At 46.8% G+C, this 25,984-nt stretch overlaps 1 protein-coding gene across 2 annotated transcripts in view; it reads left to right on the forward strand.

Moving 5' to 3' along the window:
• Window positions 1-8,528: 8,528 nt before the first annotated feature.
• COLQ (collagen like tail subunit of asymmetric acetylcholinesterase) overlaps window positions 8,529-25,984 on the forward strand; it is a 50,786-nt gene continuing 33,330 nt past the window's right edge. For both annotated transcript variants that reach the window (XM_068152358.1, XM_068152359.1), the window contains exons 1-3: window positions 8,529-8,695; window positions 23,622-23,734; window positions 25,806-25,910. In XM_068152358.1, the coding sequence (XP_068008459.1) occupies window positions 8,590-8,695; window positions 23,622-23,734; window positions 25,806-25,910 (324 nt within the window). In that variant the 5' untranslated portion in view covers window positions 8,529-8,589. The remainder of the gene's footprint in view (window positions 8,696-23,621; window positions 23,735-25,805; window positions 25,911-25,984) is intronic.

Raw genomic sequence — 25,984 nt, forward strand, 5'->3', positions numbered from 1 at the left:
GGAGTGAATCTAAGGATTCACATCTTGTGTCACATATTTCCTACCCCTTGCCAAATGCTCTTATCTGTGGTTTGCTTTTCTTGCACTCACAGATGGAAGCTGTTCAGGCAGCTCTGATAAAATGTGCCTCTGTTGAAGAGATGGTAGCTGATGAGCTGCACTGCAGCATGCTGTGAGCCTGCCTGGGAGCTTCAGCCTTGCTGAAGGCTTCCACACCTCCTCACTAAAGGCAATGTGAACACCAGGCTGGTTGGGAACAGTGCATCAGGGCAATGCTGGGGTTGCTGTTCCAGTGCAGGCTTGCACTGGATGAGCTTCAACAGGGCCAAATGCCAAGTCCTGCACTTGGGTCACAACAACCCCAAGCAACTCTACAGGCTTGGGGCAGTGTGGCTGGAAAGCTGCCTGGCAAAAAGGGACCTGAGGGGTTCTAATGGACAAGCAACTGAATAGGAGCCAGCAGTGTGCCCAGGTGGCCAAGAAAGCCAATGGCAGCCTGGCTGGGATTAGAAAAGTGTCTAGCAGAAGCAGGGAGGTGACTGTCCCCTGGTACTCAGCTCTAGTGAGGCCACACCTTGAGTATTGTGTCCAGTTTTGGGCACCTCAATACAGGAGAGATGTGGAGGGGCTGGAGCCAGTGCAGGGGAGGGCAAGGAAGCTGTGGAGGGCCTGGAGAATATAAACCTAATGAAGAGTGACTGAAGGAGCTGGGGATGGTTAGTGTGAAAAAGAGGAGGCTGAGGGGAGACCTCATTGCTCTCTACAACTACCTGAAAGGACATTGTGGTGAGGCTGCTGGTGTTCTCTTCTCACAGGACATTGGTGATAGAACAAAAGGGAACAGCCTCAAGCTGAAATTGGGTAGGTTTAGACTGGGCATTAGGAAACATTTTCACAGGGCAAGAGTGGTCAGGCATTGGAATGTGCTGCCCAGGGAGGTGGTTGAGTCACCAAGCCTGGATGTGTTTAAAGGTGGTTTGGATGTGGAGCTTGGGGATATGGTTTAGGGGTGACCCTTGCAGAGTGGAGTTCTGGGTTGGACTTGGTGATCTTGAGGGTCTTTTCCACCCTGAATGTTTCTGTGACTCTGGATCTTTTTCAGGCTCTGATTTGGCAAGGCAGCTCTGTTTCAGGAGGAGCTTTGTTGATTTCACTTGCATGCCTGAGGTCATGCTCATGATTAAGTCTTGTCCTGAGTCAGTGGTGCTCTGGCCGCTCATCTGACAGGGATCCTCTACAGGAGGCTGCAGTGCCTGCTTGAGCAGGCATTCCCCTAGCTGTGTCTTCACTGGTGTCGGATCCCTGTTTGTTTGCATCTAAATGGACTAATGGGCTCTAGTGCAGTATGAAAATCATAATCAGGGTGCTGTGCTGCCAGCATCTGTGGAGGTCTCTGGAATTTAGAGTCCTGAGACCAATGTGAGCACTCAAACAATACTGGTAATGTTTGTTCCCTGCAAGAATGTTAGCAGAGGGGGGAAAAAAGATTGTGCTTTGTGGTGTTTAATTGAATGGGCTTTTTGGCAAGCTAGAGGATAAATCACTTACATTAGAAGTTGTGAGAGTTAATTACTGCCAGATATTCTTCTGCTCTGTGCTTCCAGCAGCACTGCAGTGATACTAGCCCAGGCAGGGAGCTCTGCAGACCTTTACTAATAGAACTAAACAACAGCCATAGACAATCCAAATGAAAATAAGATGAGAGAATTACCCTGAAGATTATTTCCATCTCCTCTAGATGTAAATGTCAAGAACAGACTAGGTTATAGCTATGACTTGGTTTGTGATTCACTACCCTATTATGTCTACTTATGTACTAGAAACTGCAGAGCTCAGATGGCCAGGACCCCCAGGGGCAAGGCTGTTGGACACAGGGATTTCTGTATACGTCTTCCTTTTCCTATGGAAGGTTCTCCTACAAATATGGGCAATTCAGCTGTGAATGGCAGCCCTACCACTGTGCCAACCTTTATAGAACCATAGAATTGTTAGGCTTGGAAGGGACAGAATCATAGTGTCAGTCAGGGTTGGAAGGGACCACAAGGAGCATCTAGTTCCAACCCCCCTGCCATGGGCAGGGACACCCCACACTAGATCAGGCTGGCAAGAGCCTCATCCAGCCTGGGCTTAAACACCTCCCTGGACAACCCATTCCAGGGTTTCACCACTCTCATGGGGAAGAACTTCCTCCTCACCTCCAGCCTGAATCTCCCCACCTCCAGCTTCATTCCATTCCCCCTAGTCCTATCACTACCTGAGATCCTGAGCAGTCCCTCCCCAGCCTTCCTGTAGCTCCCTTCAGATACTGGAAGGCCACAATTAGGTCTCCTGGGAGCCTTCTCTTCTCCAGACTGAACAGCCCCAACTCCTTCAGTCTGTCCTCATAGGAGAAGTGCTCCAGCCCTCTCCAGCCACAGAATTAACCAGGCTGGAAAAGACCTTTGAGATCATCAAGTCCAACCTATCACCCAACGCCATCTAAGCAATTAACCATGGCACCAAGTGCCTCATCCAGTCTTATTTTAAACACTTCCAGTGATGGTGACTCCACCATGTCCCTGGGCAGCACATTCCAATGGCCAATCACTCGTTCTGTAAAGAATTTCTTCCTAACATCCAGCCTGAACTGCAAAATTGTGTTAGAATCATAGAATTGTTGGGGTTGGAAGGGACCTCAATGATCATCTAGTTCCAAGCCCCCTGCCACGGGCAGGGACACCTCACACTACATCAGGTTGCTCAGAGCCACATCCAGCCTGGCCTTAAAAACCTCCAGGGATGAGGCTTCCACCACCTCCCTGGGCAACCTGTTCCAGTGTCTCACCACCCTCATGGGGAAGAGGGTTTGTGCAATCCCCCAGTGAATGCTAACTGATTTGTGGCTTGAAAGGCAAGGTCTGCAAGGCAGATGAACGAGGCAAAGGGAAGGGTAGTGATGTTATAAAGGTCAGGGGATGAATTATTGTTTTAAAATGGTACCACTTTGTTGTGCCTTCCAATATTTCAAGGCCACAGTGAGGTTCTCTGGATCACCTTGATGGAAGTCACTTGGTGTTATCCCACAATCTTCAATCCTGTCCATAAATCTTGTATGCTGTAGCTTGTTCCATTATCCCCAGTGGAGAAAGGAACATATGCATGATGATTACTCATAGGAGGAAGCAAGTGAAGGACAGCCTTTGAAACCTGGCTAAAAGTTCAAGGAGTTTCAAGCTGAACTTTCTAAAAATAGGGTGAGAGCTGGGCTCCCCTGGAAACAACCTCTGAAAGAAGTGCAGATAAATCATGTTCCCTGGGCAGTTTTGCATGTGTGAAAATAGAGAGTGAAAAGAGGAGAGCAAAAGGCCACTGCTTGCTGTATGATCTATGCTGTCCATTGGCTAGTTTCCAGAAGGGTTGCTTGTGGAAGCTGCTAGGCATTAACATCCTGCCTCTAGCAGAGCATCAGTGTCCTGCCTTTGTTCTGTCCATCCCAGTGAAGAATCAGAAGCTGTACTAGCACTGTCCTGCCTTTACCTGGCCAACTGCCCTGTGACCTAATCCCCTGCTGAGTGGAGCTGTGAATCAAATCATAACTTCCTCATGTGTTTAAATTTACTTCACTGAACAATTAGTGGGACTATTCCCATATAGCCTTTTGTTTGGCTGAGCTGGAGTTAATTCTCCCTAGAGCATCTTTCCAGTGCTGTGCTTTGCAGTGCTGTAGCTGGGTGTTGATAACACAGCAGGGTTTTGGCCACTGCTGAGCCAAGTACCCAGGCTGTGCTTGTCCAATGTTTCCCCCACAGCAGGCTGAGAGGTGGGCAAGATCTTGGGAGGGGACACAGCTGGGCCAGCTGACCCAAACTGACCAGAGGTATTCCATGCCATATGATGTCAGCTCAGATAAGTAAGCTAAGTGAAAGAAGGAAGTGTGGGGACATTTGCTGATGGCATCTGTCGTATGGAGCCACCACCACACGTATTGGAGCCCTGCTTCCTGGGAGTCACCCAATGCTGCCTGTTGATGGTAAGTAGAGAACATTATCTTTGCTCTTGCTTCCACACAGGGCTTTTGCTTTTCATCCTATTACATTGCTTCTTTCTCAACTCCAGGGCCTTTTGTTGTATTTTTCCTCCCCCCTGTCCATCTAAGAAGGGAATTGATAGAGCAGCTTTGGTGGGCATCTGCTTCCCAGCTCGGGCTGAGTCACCACACCTTTTGAATTAGATCCTAATATGTTAGCAGGGCAATGGTGAAGCCATTCATTATTTTTCTGCACTTACCATCTTTTCTTTTGTTACTTCAGCAGCTGCCTTTGTACTTTCATGTAACACCATCTCCCAGAGCAGCGCTGGCTGCGTGCCAAAGCCTTAAATCTACACGTGAAGCATAACTGATTCAGACATTCCAACTTCAACAGGTATTTCTGTTCTGAAAAACACTTGCTGCTAAGTAACTGCCTAATGTGGAAGCCATAAAGAATCTTTTCCACCTGCTGCACTAACTGAATGAGCAGAATTCTTCTGTGTTGCTTTGCAGACAGAAACTGTTACTGAATTAATGCATTAACACTAGCTGTGCTACTTGCTGTGCTACCTTCGGCCCCCTCATCAGAACAGCTTTCAGGCTTTTGAACTGGTCAGCCTTGATTGTATATCAAGTATCCCCCTAGGATTAGGGGGTCATGGTGTTTAACTGAAAGAGAGTACATTTCAACTCTGTGTAAGAAAGAACTGTTTTACAGTGAGGATGATGAAACACTGGGAAATGGTGCCCCAGCTCTGGAAACGTTCAAGGTCAGCTTAGATGGGACTCTGAGGAATCTGATCTAATTGCAGGTCACTGCGGGGGGGTTGGACTAGATGACCTTTAAAGATTCCTTCCAACCAAACTATTCTGTGATTATCTTTGTCCTTCTTTCTAGACCTGTGTTCATTAAGACCTTGACATTCACATTTTGACTACATTCTTTTGCCGTTGGCTTGCTGGTGAAGGACCTGCTAACAAATAGAATCATAGAATGGTCCAGGCCAGAAGGGATCTCCAAAGGTCATCCAGACCAACCTCTCCACACTCAGCAGGGACATCCCAAACTAGATCAGGCTGCCCAGAGCCTTGTTGAGCCTCACCTTGAATATCTCCAGGGAAGGAGCCTCAACCACCTCCCTGGGCAACGTGTTCCAGTGTTCCACCACCCTGTTCCACACAGTGAAGAACTTCTTCCTAACATCCAATCTAAATCTGCCCTTCTCTAGTTTGAAGTCATTGCCCCTTGTCCTGTCCCTGCAGGCCTCTGTAAGCAGTGTCCCTCCATCCTTCCTGTAGCCCCCTTCAGGTACTGGCAGGCTGCTATTATGTCTCCCTGGAGCCTCCTCTTCTCCAGTCTGAACACCCCCAGCTCCCTCAGCCTGTCCTCGTAGCAGAAGTGCTCCAACCCCCTGATCATTTTTGTGGCCCTCCTCTGGACCCACTCCATCAGGTCCATGGATATGATTGGGAATATGCATAGAAAAGGCTTATAAATTTTATTTACATGATAAGGTCATCAGCAGATTCTTCCACCCACTTCTAAGAGCTCAGGCATGGCTTGGAAAGGTCAAGCAACAGTTACTTGAGCAGGTTAGTCACCAACCCTGGGTGTGTTTAAAGGTGGTTTGGATGTGGTGCTTGGGGCTATGGTTTAGGGGTGACCCTTGCAGAGTAGGGTTCTGGGTTGGACTGGGTGATCCTGAGGGTCCTGAATGTTTCTGTTATTCTGGATCTTATAAGACTTGGATCCTGCAGTGGGAAAACTTGGCTGTGTTTCTTCCTTGAGCTGATGTCATCTGAACAAGAAAGTTGATGAATGCTGCTTTGGGTGTTGGGGTAGCCAATCCAGACGAGTGGCAATTGCTCTGTGCTTGTTACTTCAGTTTCTAGCAGCTGCCTTCTTTCATCCACACATTTTAAGGTTTTTTACATTATTAGTTTAAAAAATAAATTAATGAGCTGATGAACTACACCAGGCTGAAGTGCTCTTTTCAAACACAAGTCCAAACATCAGCTGTTGGTTCTTTTGTGGAAGATGGAATCTTTCCCACAGCAGTGCTTGCCTGTAGAAATTTTCCCTCCCCTTGGCTGAGGCTCAGTTCAGGTTAAACAGGTTCAGACTTCAGAGGGATGGAGATGCTATGTTAAAAGAAAGGAGAATGCTGAAAACATCCATTATTCTTTTTTTTTATCATGGTTTACCCCTGAAAAAAAGGGGATAAAAAAATCTCTACCTAGCAAACCTATCTGTATGTGTGTTTTTTCTACTCTAAAGCAGCTCTGGCTTTCTGTATCACTTCGGAGTATCACAGCATCACAGTACATTAGTGGTTGGAAGGGACCTCCAGAGATCATCGAGTCCAACCCCCCTGCCCAAGCAGGATCACCCAGGGTAGTCTGCACAGGAATGCAGCCAGGTGGGTCTTGAATGTGTCCAGAGAAGGAGACTCCACAACCTCTCTGGGCAGCCTGTTCCAGGGCTCTGTCATCCTCACTATAAAGAAGTTTCTCTTTATGTTGAGGTGAAATCTTCTATGTTGAAGCTCGTACCTGTTGTTCCTTGGCTTATTATTGTGCACCAGTGAAAAGAGCTTGGCCCCTTCCATTTGACACCCACCCCTCAGGTATGTATAGACATTGCTCAGATCTCCTATAGTTTCTATCCATTGCCCCTTGTCCTATCCCAGGGTGCAACTGAGCAGAGCCTGTCCCCTCCTTCTTGACACCCAGCCCTCAGATATTTAGAAACATTTATTACATCCCCTCTCAGTCTTCTCCAGACTAAACAGCCCCAGGGCTCTCAGTCTCTCTTCATAGGGGAGGTGCTCAAGTCCCCTAATCATCCTCGTGGCTCTCTGTTGGACTCTCTCCAGCAGGTCTCTGTCTCTCTTGAACTGGGGAGCCTAAAACTGGACACAGTGTGGTCTCAGCAGAGTAGAGGGGGAGAAGAACTTCCCTAGACCTGCTGGACCCCAGGGTACCATTCTGACCAGCTCAATATAGCACTCTTGTGTATATAAGTTACATTCCTTGTTCTGGCCTCCTTCAGAGCAGATCAGAGGGTGGATGTACTTTATGACAGAATTCTTTGCAATACTCTTCAAGAAAGTTATTGTTATGTTTTTTCCCTTTGTTGCAGCCACTGCTCTGAGGGCAGCTATTGGATGCCTGCAGGGTGCAGGATTCCTCAGCTGACCAATTCCTCAGCAGGCTGCCTAGAGCAAAACAATCATATTCTATGGGTGCCAAGAGCAACAGCCTCACCTTGGCACCCTACCACACTGCAGAAGCCACCTTCTTGACATGCTGGCATCTCTTATTGGGAAAAGATTTTAGTTTATAGATGTGGTTGGGTTTTACTGGTTAAGGGATTGATAACAAAGTATATAGAAACTTGGGTTAGGCACCTAGGTTGGGAAAGGCTGGTGGGGGTTAGGGCTGCTAGGGACTTCTGCTTCTGTTAGTTATCTACTTCTTCTGGCTAGGGCTTTGGTTTAGGGATGCTGCTAGAGAGATGCTTGGGACTTCTGTTAGCTGCTTCATCTACTAAGGGCCTCCAGGACTTCTGTTGTAAGTGGCACTCCGAGATCTAGTGCAAGGGGCTCCACAACACAATGATAAAGGACTTTGGGGAGAATCCCTCTACTAATTGTTGAGGGGATGGAAATGCATTCTCTAAGCCTTACAAGTTGCAATCAGACACAGAAAGCTTTTGTACAGGTGGCATGGAGCACACATTGCTTTTCACAGAGTCAGAGGTTTGTTTTCCTCCCACAGCGCTGTGTCATGTCATGTGCTGACTGTCACCACCCCTGGGACTGAGGGCATTTTACTCACCCCATCAGAGCACACATATTGTTTCTTCCACCTGTTGCACCCTGTCAGTAAAGTCTCTGCAGTCCCACAATGTCTGGCACTATCAGTGGTACTGTCATTTTCACCTAAAGCCGAAAGAATCATCTGTGCTGCACTTTGTGAAGTCTCTATGGCATCCCCCTGCCTGAGCTGCACTGGGGAGATGAGTGCAAGGCTTGTAACTACCAGGGATAAGCAGATGTTGGGTCACTGCCTCTTATTAAGGCAATTAGAGACCTGTAGAGGATTATCAATCAGGGATTTTTATCCATCTCTATGTCTGTGTCTGGTTGCAACAAAAGATGCTGTTTATAGTCCAGGTCATCATTTCTCCCTTTCCTGCTCATCATCATCGTTATCATTATTACCCAAAGTGCATTTTTTCTTCTGTTATCAAAAACAGAATCCCCCATGCCCCAGTTTTAGCAGCTAATGGCTACAATAGGGGCAACTGATCCAGTGCAGGAGTTAAATATAACTGTGTCTAGTGTAAGGAGAAGATTTAATGGGAAATGGTTGGCATTCTTTCTTCCTAAAGGCACAGGGAGGGGAAAGAGAGAGCAGGAGAGAGAGAGAGAGAGAGACGTACACACACACGCATCCCACACCGAGGGAAGAGGCAGAGAGCAAGCAAGGCAGAGAGGGAGTGAGGGGAGGGAGAGAGAGAGATCCCCAAAGCAGCCCTGCACCTCTGAGCTGGGATCTGCCAGGGCACAACCAGCATGTTGGTCCTCAGCCTGCTTGTCTGGGGATCTTACCTGAAGCTTTTCTTCTGCTTTGCTTTCTCTCAGACCGCTTACGTTGACAATGACTTCTCAGTTTCAGCAGGTAAATTGCTTTAAGTCTTGTTACTTTTACTTGCTTGGAGCTCTCTGCCCTCTGATTCCTGCACTTTCTGGTGATAAGGGAACACAGGAAAAAAACCCCGTACTTCCAATTTCAGATCTTGGTGGAAGGATTTTGCATTGCAGACCTGTTCTGCCACATGCTGGGACGTTTTGTTGCCTGACTGTTTTTTGCTTTATAATTTCTGGGGGGGTTAATCCCCTCCCTTCCCTTCAAGAAATAACAGACAAGATCCTCTAAAATGCTTTTATTTCCACTGGCTTCTATGGTGCTGTGCTAACTCATGGATCTGGCCCAATTAGTGTATTGCTTGCATGTCTGCATGTTTCTTTCTGTTTTGAATGGGCTTAGGTAGATTGCAGCAAGGGAAAGGAAATTAATCTCAATGTATATCTGCTTCTATAAATAGAGCCCTGACCTCAATGAGCACTGCCAGAGTCTGACTGGATGTTAGCAGAATAAACATCATCTGGCTCCGGCTGTGACACTAACAGATACTCGGATGACTTCCATAGCGAACGAGAGTCTACGGCATGGAAAATCCCTGCTAGGCAAAGGCAAAACAAATTGGTTGTCAGCTGAGCCAGGGCACTGGAAATCCCACTTAATATTGATTTTAGAGTTCCATCAGCCACGTTGGGTGCAAAGGGAGGGGAATGTTGGTGAGAGGATGGTTCCTCCACCTCTGCTTTGAGGAACTTTTTACCAGATTTTATGGCAAATTGCTGTCGTCTCCCACCTCCTTCTGTCTGCTGTTCTGTGCTTGTCAATAGAGATGCTTCTAACTAACATCCTGGGGTGGGTTGAAATTTCCCCCTCCAGCATTAACTAAAGCTACCACACATCCTGCATTCCTTCAGTATCACATTTGAGATGGTTCAGCTGAAATTTTCCAAGGTCACCTGTCTGTACAGGTGCTACCTGTGGCTTTCACATGAAGGCAGTGACTAGAAGGGTGCACGTTTTGAGCCTGTACATACAACGAGTCTTAGGCATGAATCTGAAGACACATGGCCATTCTCTCTCCCTCTCTCCAATGTCTCTGATGTGACCACAGAGTCTGGTGGTTTACATTCAAGGAATTGAGGAGAGAAGGATGATTAGGAGGGTAGCTAATAGGAGATGAGAGATTTCTGCACTAAGTAACAGTAACAGTATGCAGAAATACCTTCTGAGGGGTTCTGTTGGGGTTTGTTCTTTAAAGCTTTTAGAATGTGCAGACCTAGTCCACTGTAATTCATTCCTAATGGTTTGAACAGTCCATTCATTTAAAGATATTAAAACAATAAGCCACAACAGTAACGTAGATACCCTTTGGGGGAAAGTCTTCTAGCATTTAACAACACATCCATTACAGTTCTGCAGTCCTTTCACATAGCTTTTAAGATAGCATCTAGGGAAACCTAATGTCCAGAGAAGCACATCCTTTGAAAAACAATTTAATCATTATTTTTTTCCAAACCTTTGGGAAATAACAACAATTTCCCCCCCCCCCCCGCTGAGCTCTGTAGAATGCTAAAAAGCATTTACATTTGTCATCATTTCTGCTCAACTGGATGTGGGTTGGTTTTTTTCCCCCATTATATTGAGATTAGTGAATGCTGAGGTAGAGGTCTCATCAAGATTTATTCTCCCTGATGTATTCCAAATTGCTTTGCAACGGTGTTAAGTCCACAGACCTCAAAAATGGCTTTGAGGAGGTTTACATGGATCTGGCATTTGTGGATGGCACTCAGACAAACAAGGATTTCACATTTCCATTGCCTGCGTGGCCTGGCTTCCTCCTATGGTGCACACTTGTGTGTTTAGAAAAGCCATTTAAGCTGCTCTCTTTAAAAACAAGCAGTTCAAAAGGCTGTTTTCCCTTTATGATGAGAAAAGAGAGATCACCTCTGCTGAAAATCTAGTAGGAGAAGCAAACATGAAGGGAAATGCCCTACTCTGTTCTTTGTAGTAGGTTGTTTTCCAAAGTACAGCCCTGAGGACTTGCCTGCCAGCGTGACCCCAGGGCTCCCTGAGCAGAGGTGGCCCCTTCCTCCTCCCTTCCCAAAGGCAAACAGCTTCTGGTTTCAGGCTCAGAGACGGTGTGAGCCTCTTCCCAGTGTGCTGGTTTGGGCAAACCCCCATCCCAAGTGCTGCTGCACGAGGAAAGCCCTGTGATGTGCTCTTCTGACCAAGCCACTGCAAATCACCTTTCTGGCCAGCAAGCTCTTAGCAAAGCTTCTGCCAAAAATGTATTTTAAGTGTCAAAATAATATCTGGCAGACAATTCAGTCATAACCCCATAACCACAGGGCTGGATTGAGAGCCATCATCTGGGGATCTGTAACATACCTGTGTGCCGTTATCACTTGCTAATTGGGTCTATTTGGTATGAGAAAAATGACATGAAATATTCCTTTTGTACTTGGTACAATGTGCTCTTGTGGGCAACCAGTACCAGAACAAGAGGACACAGTCTCAAGCTGTGCCAGGGGAGGTTTAGGCTGGATATTAGGAAGAAGTTCTACACAGAGAGAGTGATTGCCCATTGGAATGGGCTGCCCGGGGAGGTGATGGACTCACCATCACTGGAGGTGTTCAGGAGGAGACTTGATGGGGTGCTTGGTGCCATGGTTTAGTTGTTTAGGTGGTGTTGGATGATATGTTGGACACGATGATCTTGAAGGTCTCTTCCAGTCTGGTCTGGTCTGGTCTGGTCTGGTCTGGTCTGGTCTGCTCTATTCTATTCTATTCTATTCTATTCTATTCTATTCTATTCTATTCTATTCTATTCTGTCAGTGGTATCCTGGGTTGTATTAGAAGGGCTGTGGTCAGTAGGTCGAGAGAGGTTCTTCTCCCCATCTACTCTGCATCTCTGGAGTATTGTTTCCAGTTCTGGGCCCCTCAGATCAGGAAGGATTTCAGGGAACTGCTTGAAAGAGTCCAGAACAGAGCCACAAAAATTAATAGGAGAGTGGAACATAATCCTTACAAGGAGAGACTGAGGGAGCTGGGGCTCTTTAGCTTGGAGAAGAGGAGCCTAGGAGTGACCTCATTCATGTTTATGAAGATGTGCAGGGTGAGTGCCGAGAGGCTGGAGCCAGGCTCTGCTGGGTGATGCCCAATGACAGCACAAGGGGCAATGGGTGGAATTGAAGCATAGGAAGTTCCGTGTGAACATGAGGAAGAATTTTCTCCCTGTGAGGGTGACAGAAGGCTGGCACAGGCTGCCCAGGGTGGCTGTGGAGTCTCCCTCTCTGGAGATATTCAAGACCCACCTGGATGTGTTCCTGTGTGATGTGGTGTAGGTGATCCTGCTCTGGCAGGGGGCTGGGACTTTTGAGGTCCTTCCCAGCCCCTAACATTCTGTGATCCTGTGATACTTGGAGTGCATCTCCATTTTAAGAAATTTCTTCTAAGGCAGAAACGAAAAACCCCACAACTCTCCTGGTTAGTAAAATCTCACAGTGAGTACAGAAGGTGGATTAATTCAATTTCAAATTCTCAGTTGTTTTAATGGTTTCTCAAATGTTCTGTGTCTGTCAGCTAAATCAATTATAGGTATCTGGCACCAGCATGTAATTTCCATTTAAAGAATGGATTTCAGCACTGTACTTGCAAAACCTAAGACTAATCACATTGAGCAGTGAGAATGTTCCTATGGGACACTTTGGCTCCCCTGTATGCTTTTTGGTATTTTCCAGGTATGTCTTTTATACTTTGCTTTCTATCCTTCACACATTTTGCATAGCAACAGCTCACAAACAAAAGGGTTTACATGTCACAAAGCATTAACTAGAAAGCACAGGCAAACAACCAGGAGAGGGGAGAAGCGTTTGTAGAATAATTGGGGAAAGAAGAATAATCTGCTGCCAACTCCACCTTATTGTTCTATCAGCCTCAAGCAACACTGCATCTTTGTTTCTGGAAGTGATTTGAATGCCTTGTCAGCTCCAAAGTGTTGAGTCCCTTGGTGCTGAAGCATCATTTCTGGAAGAAATGTCTCAGGAAATAGGGAGGTGATTCTCCCCTGGTACTCAGCTCTGGTGAGGCCACACCTCAAGTATTGTGCCCAGTTTTGGGCACCTCAATGCAGGATAGATGTGGAGGGGCTGGAGCCAGTGCAGAGGAGGGCAAGGATGCTGGGGAAGGGCCTGGAGAATAAACCTGATGAGGAGTGACTGAGGCAACTGGGGCTGTTTATTTTGCAAAAGAGGCTGAGGGGAGACCTCATGGCTCTCTACAACTGCCTGAAAGGAGGTTGTGGAGAGGCTGGTGCTGGTCTCTTCTCACTGGTCATTAGTGATAGAACAAGAGGGAACAGCCTCAAGCTGAAATTGGGTAGGTTTAGTCTGCATGTTAGGAAACATTGTTTTCAGGGCACACCTCGAGTATTGTGTCCAGTTTTGGGCACCTCAATACAGGAGAGATGTGGAGGGGCTGGAGCCAGTGCAGAGGAGGGCAAGGAAGCTGGGGAAGGGCCTGGAGAATCCAAACCTAATGAAGAGTGACTGAAGGAGCTGGGGATGGTTAGTGTGAAAAAGAGGAGGCTGAGGGGAGACCTCATTGCTCTCTACAACTACCTGAAAGGATGTGGAGAGGCTGGTGCTGCTCTCTTCTCACAGGACATTAGTGATAGAACAAGAGGGAATGGCCTCAAGTTGTGACTGGGTAGGTTTAGACTGGGCATTAGGAAACATTTTCACAGGGCAAGAGTGGTCAGGCACTGGAATGTGCTGCCCAGGGAGGTGGTTGAGTCACCAAGCCTGGGTGTGTTTAAGGGTGGTTTGGATGTAATGCTTGGGGATGTGGTTTAGGGGTGACCCCTGCAGAGTAGGGTTCTGGGTTGGTCTTGGTGATCCTGAGGGTCTTTTCCAACCTCTGTGATTCTGTGATTACAACACACTGAAGCATGTGACTGTGGTTCCCCATGGCAGCTACACAGGGTAGGTAGCTCAACCTTCTTGGAGACAGTGGGGATCTTTCTGAGGTAACCTGTCATATCTCACCCTTAAGATGCTATGTTTGTGGAGTCCTTTATTACCATTTTTCAGAGCTGTGCCTCCCATGAGTTTCTTGCACCATGTGATGGAGGAGAACCTCTGCTTGCCTCTGCTGTTGCTTTCATGTAATGAAAACTAGGCATGCATTTTATCCTCATTTTCAGTAGGGTTGTGTGGGCCAGTAAGAACCAGCCTGGAGAAAAACACCTGCCAAATTCAAGTAGTAGAAACTCTCTCTTCTCTCCCTCTTTCCTCCTCTTCTCTGAAGATTTCTGGGGCTTTGCAAGGAGGTAGGAAGTAATTTAAATTACCAGCACAACTGGAACAGTATTTCAGTGGTTCTTCTGACCCAGTCTGCCTTTTGCACATGCCACAAATGCATACCTGGATTAAATTTTCTCCTGCTTTCAATACTGATGCACAGCCTTATGAAAATAATGCTGCTGATTAGTTTAAAAGAATTCCATGGTTCAGTGACATCTGAGCACCATTGGCAGTATTCCTCACTCTTTTTGTGCCTTTTCCCCATTGTTTTCCCAAGGGAAAGAAACACCACCTGTAGCACAGCCTCTGTGAATTGGGAAGGTGTAATATTAACCTGCAGCCAGACCTCATGTGGGACAACTACAGAAAACAGTTTGGCTTTCGTGGGACCATCGCTGTTGTAGGAGTGTAGAGACCTGGTGATGGGCAAGGCAAGTTGGGAACAGAGGCTGAACAGTGACAGATTTGGCTGGGCAGGACAGGGAAGGGACCTGGAGTGCTGTGCTGAATTGGAGGGGGCATTATGTATTCATGAGAGAAACAGTGGGAGAGAGAAAACACAAAAGCAAAAGTGGTGATTTCTGACACAGAGGGAGTCCAGTTCTGGGCCCCTCAGTTTAAGAAGGACATTGAGACACTTGAAGGTGTCCAGAGAAGGGCAACAATGCTGGGGAGAGGCCTTGAGCACAGCCCTGTGAGGATAGGCTGAGGGAGCTGGGATTGTTTAGCCTGGAGAAGAGGAGGCTCAGGGGTGACCTCATTGTCCTCTACAACTACCTGAAAGGAGGTTGTAGCCAGGAAGGGGTTGGTCTCTTCTCCCAGGCAACCAGCACCAGAACAAGAGGACACAGTCTCAAGCTGTGCCAGGGCAGGTTTAGACTCGAGGTGAGGAGGAAGTTCTTCACCAAGCGAGTCGTTCGTCATTGGGATGTGCTGCCCAGGGAGGTGGTGGAGTCACCATCCCTGGAGGTGTTCAAGAGGGGATTGGATGTGGCACTTGGTGCCATGGTCTAGTCATGAGGTCTGTGGTGACAGGTTGGACTCAATGATCCTTGAGGTCTCTTCCAGCCTTTGTTAGACTGTGATACTGAGTCAGGATCTTTGCTGCCTTTCTGCAAAAGGAACATCTGACCCTATCATCAGGGTTTGTTTTGGTTTCTTTACCTCTAATGAAACAACCTGCAGGAACCCTAAGTATTGTCAGGATGAAGAGATGTCAAGTGGATGGGGCTTTTTTGTTCCTAAGGAGAGGAATTGTAAACATTTTTCTGTGTAAAATCACAGGGAGAAATGATAAGAGTGCTTGCAGAGTAAGAAAGACACAGAAGGAACTGAAAATAAGACTGACAGTAAAGGCTGGAAGACTCTCATGGGCAGCAGGCAGATGTTGTTGGGAAAACAGCCCCATGGGTGACTGGCAAGCAGAGGTGCAACTCTGAGGGGAAAATATATCAGTCTGGGTAAGGAAGGCAGGTTCTGCTTTAGAAAGTCAGCATCTGCCCAGCATCCTGCTGTTGTCAGTCATGGGGATTCTCATGGAGCATGCATGAGAGGTAATCTTTTGTTATAATGACATTCCTGATGGAAAGGAGCCCCTGGCAAAGGTTACAGCTTCATTGAGGGAAGGAAAGCAAAGTATCTTGGCCATAAAAGAGGGCAGTCATCTGGCTGTGAATCTGCTTGGGCAAAGGTCTTGAAGCTGGACTCAGCTTTGTATCTTGTTTGTGACTCACAGAAGCCTGAATGGGAGGCAGAAGATTCTTTTCTCTCTCTTTGGCTTGAGAGAAAAACAGAACCTTGGAATAGGCGACTTGCACTTGGTATCCCCAGTGAGCAGCTAGGAAGAGAAGCCAAAAGAAAGGTTGTGTACTGTTTCCCTTTCTAAGCTGATAAAGAAGGCAGCTCCTGAGCAGCCTCTGGGGAGATTTTGGCTTGTAGTTAAATAAGCATCTACTATGGTGTGGTTACTGTTGCTTTAAGTAAATGGCTCTTGAAAATAAACACAATTAGATTAAAGAAGCACCTGATTTTAATTTATCTGTGGTTTCTCCCCTAGCAGATACAACCTGTGAGCATCCCAAGCTGGATTTCCTGCTTGGATCAATGTGAATAACACCCAGGGGTGAAATTACCTTAGGATTCATAGCCCTTCTGGTGGCATGTGGTGTACCAGCTGAGCTGAGTCAGGTGAGAGCTGAGCAGTCATGCTAGAGCATAGACTGTCCACAGCTTTGTGCCTGCTCCCATCTTTGTGGCAGAAAGGGCACAGGGAAGGACAACACAAGCTGCAATAGCAAAGGACCCCCAGGAGTTCCTCTGAAATTAGGAGGAGACCAATGAAATGAGCAGTGGCCTCCTTGATCCTGTGGGGGAGGGACAAAGAAAGGGCATCAGAGGAAGTTCTGGAGGCTGTGGCATTTGCTTTGCATGTAAGGGGATGTTTGCATGCAGGAGGGGAAAGGAGCTTCTGACCTGCTTGTGGCAGTAGTGGATAGCACAGACCCTCGCTTGTCAAAAAGGGTTTGGTCACTATAATGGAGATCAAGGGAAAGAGTTCAGCTAAATGCTGCTTAAGGTGAGTGTCTCCAATATTCATTCACTTAAGGAAATGTATATCAAAAGACCATGGGTTCACCACAGTGTTCCCCTGTTCCTCCTGATTTAATGTGAAGGCCAACTCATTTGGCTTCATGTGATGAACTGATCAGGGCAGAGGCATCCTGAAATACAGAAACCAGGTTTGATACTTGGACTCCTGAATTGCAGGAAGCCAGGACTATACTGGTGACCAGTGCAGAGTTTTTTCTCTTGGGTAGCATTTGTATTGCAAGTAAAGCAGGAGTCCAACTGCAGGCTGTGGAAGCTCCTTTGGAGGTGACAGAACAAGCAAAGGCACTTCTATGTTCAAGCTTGTCCTGTTGTTCCTTGGCTTATTATTGTGCACCACTGAAAAGGGCTTGGCCTCCTCCACTTGACACTCACCCCTCAGATATCGATAGATATTGATCAGATCCTTTCTCAGTCTTCTCAAGACTAAACAGCCCCAGGGCTCTCAGTCTCTCTTCACAGGGGAGGTGCTCAAGTCCCCTAATCATCCTCATGACTCTCCGTTGGATTCTCTCTAGCAGGTCATGTGGCTTTAAGTGTAAAAGGACATTTGGGATGAGGAGATTGCTATAGGAGGAATGCAGAAGAGGCCTGAAAAAGAAAAGCAGCTGTGAGCCATTTTTCCCAGGACTGGGGAACTGTGTATGGACAAATGCATGGGCCTGGGAAATGTGCACCAGCAAAGGGAGATGCTTTGCCTAAAGAAGGCAGCACTAGAATTTCTGTTTCCTTCTACCCAAGGAAAAGCATCACTGGATTTCTTTTAGCTGCTTGAAACCACAGATGTAACAGCTTTTTGAAATACCAAGTTAATAGAGCTGGGGTTTGGGTTGTATTTTGGTGAAAGGCAGTAGAACCATGTCAGCTGGGCTGGGAATCTGTGGCAGTGAGGGAATCAGAAGGAATTAATTTAGTCCATGGTAGCAAAGTTTCTAAGAGGAATTTGAAGGCATTTCTCTGAAGTCTTTCTGAGCCTGTGACACTACTCACAGTCTCACTGGGATTGTCTGAGCTTGTGGTGGAGCAACATCAAAGTCAAGCACAGTTTTGACCCATGCCAACCCTTGCATTTGTGGAAGGATGGCCCTGTTGCCTCTCAGCTTTGTTTGCTGCTGATCTCAGAGATGAAGTGGGAGAAGGTGGCAGTGAGTGATGTGCAGCAGTCTTGCAGGCCTGATGAAGCAACCATCTTGCATCAGACTTCAGGGTTTTGGGCTCTTCTATTGGCTGCAGAAGATTCCTGGGCTCTAATACTCAGGGTGTTTCTAGTATTGCTCTGGAGTGACAGGGGCTGAATTTTATTGTCTGGTTCATAAGATGACTGAGATGAGATACTGTGATTTACCAGGCTGGAACTCTGTTTCTGACATTGTCATGGAGTCACCCATGGCTTTGAGGGACTTTTCACTTCTCTGTGCCTCAGTGGTCAGCATCACTTACAGACCTCTGCAAATGAAGGCAATGGGAGGGAAATGGAACAAAATAGCTTTGTTGTGGTTATTGGATGAATCTCCTGTAGTTATAACCCCCTGCTGGGGCTATAATGTGTGGCTTTATTTTATTAATCCACTGAAGAGTTCCACCCTTCAGCTTATATTGGGGTTTCTATGCTCCTGTGAATCTGGAGCACAGAGACAATGCAAGAAAATGCTCCTCTCTTTCTGCACTGACCTCAGAGTTTTCCTTCTGCAATCATTCTGATAGAAGAGTATATTGTCTTTTGGCATGTGTGTTATCCTCATGCCTGCACATACACACAGCTTAAATGTCTGAAATGTCTGTGTATAGAGAGCAAAAGGCCTTTCCCTTACCCACAAGTCTCACATACCTCTCTGCTTTCCTGTGTCTTGCCATTTCTGCAGTGTTTCTGAGGCTGACCTACAAAGATGCAGCCACCTAGCACTCACCAGCTGTGCTGTGAAGGGCTTACTGGGAGCCTCACAGCCTGAGAGCATGCAGGAGGTACCCAGAGACGCCGGGGGGTGTGGGCTGAATATTAGGTGGGGCTGGAGGACAGTGTGTCCTTACTTCTCCAAGTGGGTGAGCACTGAGCTCCTTCCCCAGGCAGTATGCCAGCTGCTGCTGTTATGCTTTTTTTAACATTGACTGAAAATTGGTTTATTTATTTATCTATCTACTTATTAGGACAGCTTCTGAGTGTGAGCCAACTGGTTAAGTACACACTACTGCTGCCACAGCCCGTGGGCACTGTGGGGAATAAAACCAGAGTGCTAACAAATTGTTCTGAGCCTCTCTTAGCTGAAAAGAAACTTGCAAGATTTCAGCTGGATTTTTTTTGTTTGCTTTCATTTTCTCTCAGAAGGAGAAGGAATTAATTTCTGATCAGCTTTGCTCTGTTCCTTAAAGACTCTGAAGCCTCATTTCAAGCAAGAGGAAACCAACAGAGGAAAGAGTTACAGCCTTGTGTCTCCATCTCCAGCTTCCCTGGGAGCTTCATGCACCTTCTGCTCCATGCAGACATCATCACCTAAGCTGCAGAGCTTGATATATTTCTTTGGCATATTAACTTTAGCTAGTTTATAGGAAAAGATGCATTTAGGCCATCAGCTATGAGATCTGAGTTCAAAACAGTGCTGAGAGATGCAAACCGTTCACCAGCCTGACTGTCCAGCCCAGCTCCAGATGTGAGCTGTATCCCCAGCTCTGCTTCTGTGTCCTTAAGGCACATTTTAGGTCACAGAGCTTCATAAAACCCATATTGAAGAAGCATGTATCAGCAATGCTGGCACGTGTCCTGGGGATGCTGCTCTGTTTGCCTGGAGGGTAAGAGGATCCTGAATGAATGACAACAAAGCAGATGAAAGTCTCAGTTTCAGCTGGACAAGCCCACATTCATTAACTGACTGCTCTGCCCAGCTTGTTTATTATTAATTCTGAGTGCCATCCAAGTGGGAGAAGCACCTGTGATGGGGTGTCAGCAACCAGAGATCTCTGTCTAGCAAGGACCTGCCTATCACAAGCTGGGTAGGCCACCAGTGCTCTGTCAGGGTGACAAGCCTTTGGACAGCAGCCTGGCTTCCCATCAGGGCTCGCTGGATGAATGTGGTTGCAAATAGGAAGGGAAACACATGCTAAGCATCCTTTTCCTTTCTTGTCCTTTCCTCCTGACAGCTGGTCTACAGCTTTGTGATTTTAGGATAAAAGTCACTTTCATGCTTTACTTATTTCTTCTCTCAGTGAAATCTTGTAACTCTAACTTGAACCCAGGAGAACACTTCTCTGGCACCTCAGTTGCAGCCATTTGGGATAGGGTTGAAGGCCAGCTCTAGGGTCAGCTCTAGGAGGGCTCAGATGAGTCCCACTCCATGGAACTCAGCCTGGGTGAAGGCTTCTCTCCAGTTCTGTGTTGGATAATCCTGGATAAGAGTTCCAGTTATGATCAGAAGCAAGCAGTCTGCAACAACAAAATGAAACATTGCAGCAGCTTGTCTAAAATGTGTTATTTTCTGAAGCAACCTTTGCCAGTGCACACACAGATTCACTCTCTTAAACTATGCTCTGGACAACAAAAACTTATTTCAGCCTGAAAATGGTAAAAACCTTTCTCTTTTAAAGCTGCTTATTGCCATTTTGGGGTTCTGAAAACAACCACCACTTAGGGAAGTCCTGGAGGGAGCTTTGCGCTTTGTCTTCCTTCAATATTCCATATCGAACATGTTCCTTGAGATTGAAGCTGTTGAAAGAGCAGTTTCCCCACAAGCTATGTAAACACATGCTCTGTGTAGGCAGGGTCTTCATATTTCACAGAAAACGATGACAGTCCTATTCTTGGACCGAGATTTTTTCCACTGATGGGAGCTGGAGCGGTCTGAAGCTGCCTTTAGCACACAAAGCTAACCTGGAGCCTAAAAATACACATTGCAATTGCAGAGAGTCTGTCAAGGTAACCCTCTTCTGGTGTACACCAAGCCAATACTGTGATGGTTGCACATCCTGAGCTTACCACAGTTAACCAAATCCATACCAATGCAATGCAGTGCTTATAGGAAGAGCAAATTGTAGCAGTCACTATAGTCACTCTGTGACTCACTTGGGGCTTTTTCTCTCTCTGCTCTCATATCACCTGAGGGAGCTGGGGCTGCTTAGCCTGGAGAAGAGGAGACTCAGGGGTGACCTTATTGCTCTCTACAACTACCTGAAGGGAGGTTGTAGACAGGCAGAGGTTGGTCTCTTCTCCCAGGCAGCCAGCACCAGAACAAGAGGACACAGTCTCAGGCTGTGCCAGGGGAAGTTCAGGCTGGAGGTCAGGAGGAAGTTTTACACAGAGAGAGTGATTGCCCATTGGAATGGGCTGCCTGGGGAGGTGGTGGAGTCACCATCACTGGAGGTGTTCAGGAGGAGACTTGACAGGGTGCTTGGTTGCATGGATTAGTTGATTAGGTGGTGTTGGATGATAGCTTGGACACGATGATCTTGAAGGTCTCTTCCAACCTGGTTTATTCTACTCTATTCTGCTCTGTCATACCTGAGTGTGAGAGGTCTCTGGGTCCAGAACCAGGCTTTTCTTAATTACTTGCCTTACAAGTACAGCCTCCAGGACACAGAGAAGGTTCTCAGACATTGGAACAGGCTGCCCAGGGCAGTGGTGGAGTCACCATCCCTGCAGGTATTTAAGTAGCCTGTGGAGCTGGTGCTTAGGGATGTGGTTTAGTGTTGACCTTTCAGTGCCGGGTCAAAGGTTGGACTGGATGGTCTTTGAGGTCTCTTCCAACCAGATGTTTTCTGTGATAGCCAAGGTCAATGACGGAGCCTCTGAAATATTAACTACCTGATCATTATACAACTGATATCTACCCCATACAATAGCAATCAGACCCTTTGTTTCCCCTCCTCATTCCTGCATAGAGATCAAGCACATGTTGTCACCATTCATACCAATGAACCTAAACTGGATGTTAGCCTCACTGCTGGTATGGTGGGATTAGAATAAGACTCAATGGCTGTTTTGCTACCACCTTGATTGGTTGTAGTGTTCTTCTCAGTAAAACCCATTTTTACAGCATCTCAGGCCTTTCTTACATGAAGGGAGGTTGTAGCCAGGAGGGGGTTGGCCTCTTCCCTCAAGCAACCAGCACCAGAACAAGAGGACACAATCTCAAGCTGTGCCAGGGGAAGTTTAGGCTGGAGGTGAGGAGAAAGTTCTTCACAGAGAGAGTTGTTAGCCTTTGGAATGTGCTGCCCAGGGAGGTGGTGGAGTCACCATCCCTGGAGGTGTTCAAGAGGGGATTGGATGTGGCACTTGGTGCCATGGTCTAGTCATGAGGTCTGTGGTGACAGGTTGGACTTGATGATCCTCGAGGTCTTTTCCAACCTTAGTGATACTGTGATGCTCTGATATTTTATTACATGTGAAGAGTGGAGACAGGCAAACAAACCCCTTTGCCAATCTTTAAGGGGTACTGGTGTTTTTAGTAGGTACTTAAATGAAAAATATATGTCTGGGGTTTTTTTATGAGGAATCTTCTGCCTTTCTTCTTAAACTGGTGCTTCTGGTTGGGTTTCAAACTTGAGAGGAGAGGCTGAGAAAGAGTCTGTGTTATAGACCCTTTCAAATGTTGACACATTTCTCAAAGGTATCATCACAGTGTTTTGATAGAGAAAACAATCTGGCTGACATAAACTACCCCTGAATGCTGATGAATCACACTGCTCTGGGAGCTCTTTGTGGTGCATCAGGGCTGAGAAAACGCTCTCCCCATCAGCGTGGGGTGGTGGAATTGATAGGATACATTTTCTGAGACTCTTGAAAATCTGGAAGTATTTATATCCCTTAGAAAACCTGCCTTACCTTGAGATGTGGCTGCTGTCCAGCCTGTGATTGATTTGCACACACATCTACCAATTTTCTCGGGTTTGTCTCTCTAGAAACTTAATTTAGAGATTTTCTATTAATACCAGATACTTCACCATAGGTTTTTCTTCCTGCCTGCATTTGGCTCTCTGCCACCCTTCAGTTCACAGACACTCACTCCATCTGCCACTAGCCAGAGGAAGAAACCAACAGACATAACTAAATGTTTGCTCTCCTTGGCAAAACCCTTGCAGAAGGCCTCTCGTTAGAGATGCAATTTCCAAGGAGAAAACAGATTCAGGCCAAAAAACAAACCCCAAAACCTCAAACAAAGAAACAAACAAACAAAAAAACCCCACCAGTGTAAGTCAGAATAGAATAGAATAGAATAGAATAGAATAGAATAGAATAGAATAGAATAGAATAGAATAGAATAGAATAGAATAGAATAGACCTTCGAGATCATCATGTCCAACCTATCATCCAACACCACCTGAACAGCTAACCCATGGCACCAAGCACCCCATCAAGTCTCCTCCTGAACACCTCCAATGATGGGGACTCCACCACCTCCCCAGGCAGCCCATTCCAATGGAATGGAACACAGGGGAAAGAGAGTGAGAAATCACAGCATCACAGATCATTAGAGGTTGGAAGAGACCTCCAGAGATCACCAAGTCTAACTCCTCCTGCCCAAACAGGATCACCCAGGGTAGTCCACACAGGAATGCAGCCAGGCAGGTTTTGAATGTGTCCAGAGAAGGAGACTCCACAACCTCTCTGGGCAGCCTGCTCCAATGCTCTGTCATCCTCACTGGGAGGAAGTTTCTCTTTATGTTGAGGTGAAACCTTCTATGTTCAAGCTTGAACCTGTTGTTCCTTGGCTTATTATTGTGCACCACTGAAAACAGATTGGCCCCCTCCACTTGACACCCACCCCTCAGACACTGATCCCTGGGGAATACCACTGGCTCTTTTCTAATGTTGTCTATCTGAAGTTTTCCAAAAGCCCCCTGTGTCATGGCCACATTGTGAGCATAACACTTTGTGTGGACATCAGCACCAGGAGGAATTTACTGACTTAGTGGACCACCCAGGCTGGTAAACCCCTGCTTGGATTACAGTGTTACTGGCAATGTACACAGGATGTGGGAAAATCCAGCAGAAGGGAAACCCCTCTTACTCTGTAAGAAATGTTTGTGGTGTTCAAGTCAACAGATGAGTGTTTGTGTTGAACAGATCTCCCTTGTTTGGAACAGAAGAAGCGGCTCAACCGGAGAGCATGCTGCCCCCTCATCCCTCCTCCACCACCCCTGTTTCCACCACCACAATTCAGAGACAGCTGGAGCACTGTAAGTGTGGCCATCAAGCCTTTATCTTCTTTTCACATGAGTTTTTGTTCATGACTTTTTGTATATCTTATGTATATAGTGCCAGGTTCTGCACATTGGCCACAATACCCCCGTGCAGCACCACAGGCTGGGGTCAGAGTGGCTGGAGAGCAGCCAGGTAGAAAGGGACCTGGGAGTGTTGGTTGATAGTAGGCTGAATATGAGCCAGCAGTGTGCCCAGGTGGCCAAGAAGGCCAATGGCATCCTAGCCAGTATCAGGAATAGTGTGGCCAGCAGGAGCAGGGAAGTCTTTCTGCCATGTACTCAGAACTGGTTAGGCCACTCCTTGAGTCCTGTTTCCAGTTCTGGGCTCCTCAATTCAAGAAAGATGTTGAGATACTGGAATGTGTCCAGAGGAGGGCAACAAAGATGGTGAGGGGTCTGCAGCACAGCCCTGTGAGGAGAGGCTGAGGGAGCTGGGGTTGTTTAGTCTGGAGAAGAGGAGGCTCAGGGGAGACCTTATTGCTGTCTACAAATACCTGAAGGGAAGCTGTAGCCAGGTTGGTCTCTTCTCCCAGGCAACCAGCACCAGAACAAGAGGACACAGTCTCAAGCTGTGCAGGGGGAAGTTTAGGCTTGACCTTAGAAAGAAGTTCTTCACAGAAAGAGAGATTGCCCATTGGAATGGGCTGCCCAGGTGGTGGGGTTAGCATCCCTGGAGGTGTTTAAGAAGAGCCTGGATGAGGCACTTAGTGCCATGGTCTAGTTGATTAGTTAGGGTTGGGTGATCAGTTGGATTTGATGATCTTGGAGGTCTCTTCCAACCTGGCTGATTCTGTGTGGCAAAGGCTGAAGCATCCTCTGAAGTGCTGCTTCATGGTGTCATTCAGAAAGGCTGCTGGCCATGTTGACATGGCTCTGTTAGGACAATCATTCAACATCCCAGACAGGGGCTTGGAGTAAATCTCAAATAGACCAAGGAATGAAATGAGCCTGGATTTGTTAAGGCAGTTGATTCAATTAATCTAAACATATTCTCCTTACTCTGTTCTGAGATCTTTCTGAGAGGTAAGGCAATCCTGAACTATGGCAATAATGAAATGGCAGTGAAATAAACCAGGCAAGGACAGAAAGGCAATTTCCCAGCCTCCACAGTGATTTCAAGAGGTGCATGATGTATGTGTCCTGTTTTGCATCACGTTTTTCTTACCCAGTAGGTGAAATGAAAGTCCTGAAATCCTTCTGTAGGATCTATTCCCATCATTTCAGAGAGAAAGAGGTGTTTATGTTGCTGGCATGGAATTGTTGCTCACCCACCTCTCTCTGCTCTATGTGATGTGTAGCTCTACACATGTCAACACGTGCAGCATACAGGGAGCACTGGGTGTATGCCACTGGGTTCACCCAATTGCTGTTACTGCCAGAGTCTGTTAACTCCAACATCCTGCCCATTCCAGCATGAAGGATTTTCCTACCTACTCATTCATTCCTAATTCTTCATTCTGCTATTAATTTGCTATATAAAAACATAGGTCACCTGTGTTCCCAGGGGAGATCACCTTCTTCATGGGACATACATAAGCCAGTTTACTCCTGCAAGCCTATTTTTGAAGCCAAAAGATGAGACATTCATTGATAATTAAAGGCATTGGCTCTCATCTGCAGTGAATGAATGGCTCCGGGTTAGTATCTTCTGGAGTGAAGTTCACGCTGCCTATAGCCCTGCTGAGCATAGCATTTATTATTAGAGCAAAGACACTATTTTTGGAGAGGAACTGCTGCTTCTGAAGTGGGACAGAGAGAGCAGGGTCACTTCTAAGTATAGACCAGGGTCTCATGGCCCTTGGAGTGCCATGCAGCAGCCTGGCTGGGATGTGCCTCTGGGAGAGAAAGAAGTGTGGGGCAGGACGCTATGCCGAAGTGCTAATGTTCAAGCATCCATGAAGATAACCTTGCAACAAGCCCTAGGCTCCTCTCTAAGGGAGCAAATGCACTCTCCTGAGGATGTAGCATTTGGTGGCTCCTTTTTAATGTGTTTCTCTGGCAGGCTATGTATGGCTGCACATTCACTTCTGTGTCTTCTGTCATTTAGAAGCTGCTTGCCCTGGAAATGGAGGAGTTATGTCGGGAGCTCAAGATGATACAGGCTTCCTCTCTGCCTGAATCCTACTGCCTTTCAGGGCCTCCTGGCCCCCAGGTGAGTGATGCATTTGTGATTAAACCACATCATTCCCTCACTTGTTCCAAGGTCCTTATGAAGCTGTAAAACAT

The sequence above is a fragment of the Melanerpes formicivorus genome, unplaced genomic scaffold (genome assembly GCF_026170545.1).
Source record: "Melanerpes formicivorus ecotype bairdi unplaced genomic scaffold, bMelFor1.0.p_v2 SCAF_23, whole genome shotgun sequence".
Taxonomy (NCBI): Eukaryota; Metazoa; Chordata; class Aves; order Piciformes; family Picidae; genus Melanerpes; species Melanerpes formicivorus.